The 3,321-nt window shown below is 38.7% G+C and overlaps 1 protein-coding gene across 1 annotated transcript in view; it reads left to right on the top strand.

Annotated features, from left to right (window-relative positions):
* SH3RF1 (SH3 domain containing ring finger 1) overlaps positions 1 to 1,171 on the top strand; it is a 252,817-nt gene extending 251,646 nt beyond the window's left edge. Inside the window, exon 11 of the mRNA XM_006902128.1 lies at positions 1,003 to 1,171. Coding sequence (XP_006902190.1) covers positions 1,003 to 1,171 — 169 coding nt within the window. The remainder of the gene's footprint in view (positions 1 to 1,002) is intronic.
* Positions 1,172 to 3,321: the final 2,150 nt, after the last annotated feature.

The raw sequence follows: 3,321 nt of genomic DNA, 5'->3' as shown, positions 1-3,321 counted from the left end.
AAAAGCCTTTGCATAGTCAGTGAAGCACAGATAGACATTCTCCTGGTATTCTCTGCTTTCTGCCAAGATCCATCTAACATTAGCTATAATATCCCTAGTACCACGACCTCTTCTAAATCCAGCCTGTACATCTGGCATATTGTCCAAACATTTTTGGATAATTTTCAGCAGAATCTTGCTTGCATGTGATGTTAATGATATTGTTCGATAATATTCACACTCTGTTGGGTCACCTTTCTTTGGAATGGAAACACATATCTATCTTTTCCAGTCAGTGGGCCAGCTGGCTGTTCTCCAGATTTCTTGGCACAACTTAGTGAGCACATTCAGGGCAGTGTCTGTCTGTTGAAATATGTCAGTTGGTATGCCATCAACTCCCGGAACCTTGTTTTTTGTGAATTCCTTCAGAGCAATTTGAACTTCCTCTTTCATCACCATAGGCTCTTTCTTGCTCATATGTCATTTCATGAAATTCTTCTGTGTCAGCCAATTCCTTCTGATACAGTGACTCTGTGTATTCCTTCCATATTCTCTATATAACCATGGTAAAAACATTGGGAATGGAAAAGGATAGCTCTAAATAAATTAGGCTGGGTCATCAATAGTGGACGGTTACCCCATTAGGACTTATTCTTTGTTGGTACCAAGTCTCTACTAAGCAGGAAGTAGATGTATTTTAAGTTGTTTCACAAATGATCAAGACAACGTCTTGCTACTTCATGTCACATTTATAAAGACTTATGCAAACTAATATTGCTATGTACTATTGAGTCGGGACCAACTCATAGCAGACTCTGAAGCAGGATATCAGTGAATTATATGGGAGGAGATTGCCCATCTTAGTCCTGCAGAGCAGCTAATAGAATCAAACTACATGCCCTCCTGTTGGCAGTGTAGCTCCTTACCACAGGGCCACCAGAGCTCCCTTGTGCAAATTAGTAATATACCATTTTTATCACAATTTCAGTAGCCTTAATTAAAATATTTCTCTCTCTTTCATAGGCACAGGGTAGTGGTCTCATATCCTCCTCAGAGTGAGGCAGAACTTGAACTTAAAGAAGGAGATATTGTGTTTGTTCATAAAAAACGAGAGGATGGCTGGTTCAAGGGCACATTACAACGTAACGGGAAAACTGGCCTTTTCCCAGGAAGCTTTGTGGAAAACATCTGAGCGGACCGACACCGAAGGCATCACATCACATCACATCACACAACAAAAGAGCACAAAGTCAGTTTCGTGGAAAGAGCACATTTGCGAACTTCCAGATGATCAGGAGATGAGCGAAATGCTCATCATCGAGATGAGAGTGCGTGACTCTGGTGCCTCACAGCACAGCAGTGCCCGAGAAGCATGGAGAAGATGCGCCCAAGCGTCAGCTCTCTGGATTCCGATGTGTAAGGTGTGCCTTGTACTGTCTGACTGACTATACAGAGAATCCTTCTTTGTCGTTGATGTTTTAAAGGTTTCTAGAATGGACAATTGTTTACAAGGCTTAACTAATTTATTTGCATTTTTAAACTTGAATTGTTCTTGTAATAGATAAATTCTTTGGGTTTTGATTTTAAAAAAATTATTAATTTATGAAATGATAGCTAAGGAGAAGCTGGATTCTCTCCTGTTGAGAGCAAGAGATTCTTTTTGCATAGAATGCATTACCCCCAACTCCCAGTGTTATATTTTAAATTCTTTAAGACAGAAATGCCAATGCTCTAATTTGGTTTCCTCTCTAAATAGTAAACATACCCCCAGAAATGAAATCCTCTCGAGAAATGTGTAACATACAACTGAACAGTGTCAGTAAGAGCCTGGGGTGGGGAGACAGAAACTTGAGAGAAGAGTAGTTGTCTTTCTGATTTAGTCCGGAATCATCCTGAAAGAGCTAGTCCTCAATTTGATGTTGTGGGGTTTTAATTTTTTAGAATGAAGTCAGTGGAGTGATAAAGACAGCTGAATAAAGCACAACTCTTGAATAAAAACATTGAGAAATATATTTAGTTTTATAATCTAAGTCCATGGGTTGGAAATTCGAGGAAGATGAAGTTGTGCTCACTTGTCTGAGAATGGCTATGAAATGTTATTTCCATTTTACCTAAGTGGTCTGCATGTCCCCAGACACAGTCGTTTGTGCGATAGTGGTGGTAAGTGATGTTAAAGTCAAAGGCTGTAAGAAACACTGTGAAAAGTTTACACTTATCCATTGTGATTCTTTTCCCACCATCTTGCATGTGTTGCTGGATCTTCACAGTGATGTAGACTGTGCATGGTGTGTATATTTCATTGCAGTTTCCTGTTAAGGTTAGTTTACACTCAGATTGATCAGTCCAGGAGGTGTCAAATAAAACCGTATGATCTTCTCTACCCCAAAGCCACTTCGGACCAAGGTTGCTTCCTCTCTGGTTTGACAGATCCATTTTCCATAATGTAAGTCATTAGAAAATGGGTTTTTTCCTGCCCTCCCAGCTGACAGATGTAGAGGCTGAGTTTATCCAGGACGCTGCTCCTGTGACCATGTGGTTGCCGCTCCGGAAGTTTGGTGTGACCAAATGTGCAGCACCTTACAGTTGTGGCAGGATCCAGCTGAGCCTGTCCTTTTCCATATCTTCTTTGATGTTATTGGTGTCTTCTGCTGCATGCATTGTGGTGCCACGCAGCCATGGGTCTGGGCAGTCCTAAAAACAAAAGGAGGGGAGGAAAAAAGAGCCAGGTAAATGGGATCGTTGCTACAGTTGTTTTTAAGGGGAAAAATGAAACACATAAACCTTTTCATTTTTTTCACTTCTGATATATACAACTGGGAAATAAAAAAACTGAAAAGTCTTCTTGCTCTAGCAAGAGGTTTTATGGTCTTAACAAGACATATATTATGTGGTTGAAAATTAAATCATTCCTAAATAAACCATTTGTTTTTGTTTTCACAGAATGCTGTATATTATGTTCCTCTGTCTTGGATTTTTTTTTAAGAAGTATTTTACTTGGATGTCCATGTAATATATAAACGTTTGGTGAGATGAATTTTAGGTAGGAAAAAGCTGGCATCAGCTTTCATCTGCGTAAGTTGACACCAATGTGTCATGATATTCTTTATTTTGTTAAATTAGTGTATTTTATAAAATTTTAAAAAATAAAAAGACTACTACAGGTTAAGATAATTTTTTTACCTGTCTTTTCTCCGTATTTTAAGCTATGTGATCGAAGTACCTCTGTTAATAGTTTTCTGTTGTAAAGTTGGTTAAAATTTCATCTGTTAATAGATCATTAGGTAATATAATGTATGGGTTTTCTATTGGTTTTTTGGGGAGACCGTAGATGGAGATTTTGTA

This window comes from Elephantulus edwardii, unplaced genomic scaffold, assembly GCF_000299155.1.
Source record: "Elephantulus edwardii isolate Elephantulus edwardi_28Jun2011 unplaced genomic scaffold, EleEdw1.0 scaffold00371, whole genome shotgun sequence".
Classification (NCBI taxonomy): Eukaryota; Metazoa; Chordata; class Mammalia; order Macroscelidea; family Macroscelididae; genus Elephantulus; species Elephantulus edwardii.
This window is presented reverse-complemented; position numbering and strand designations above follow the sequence as displayed.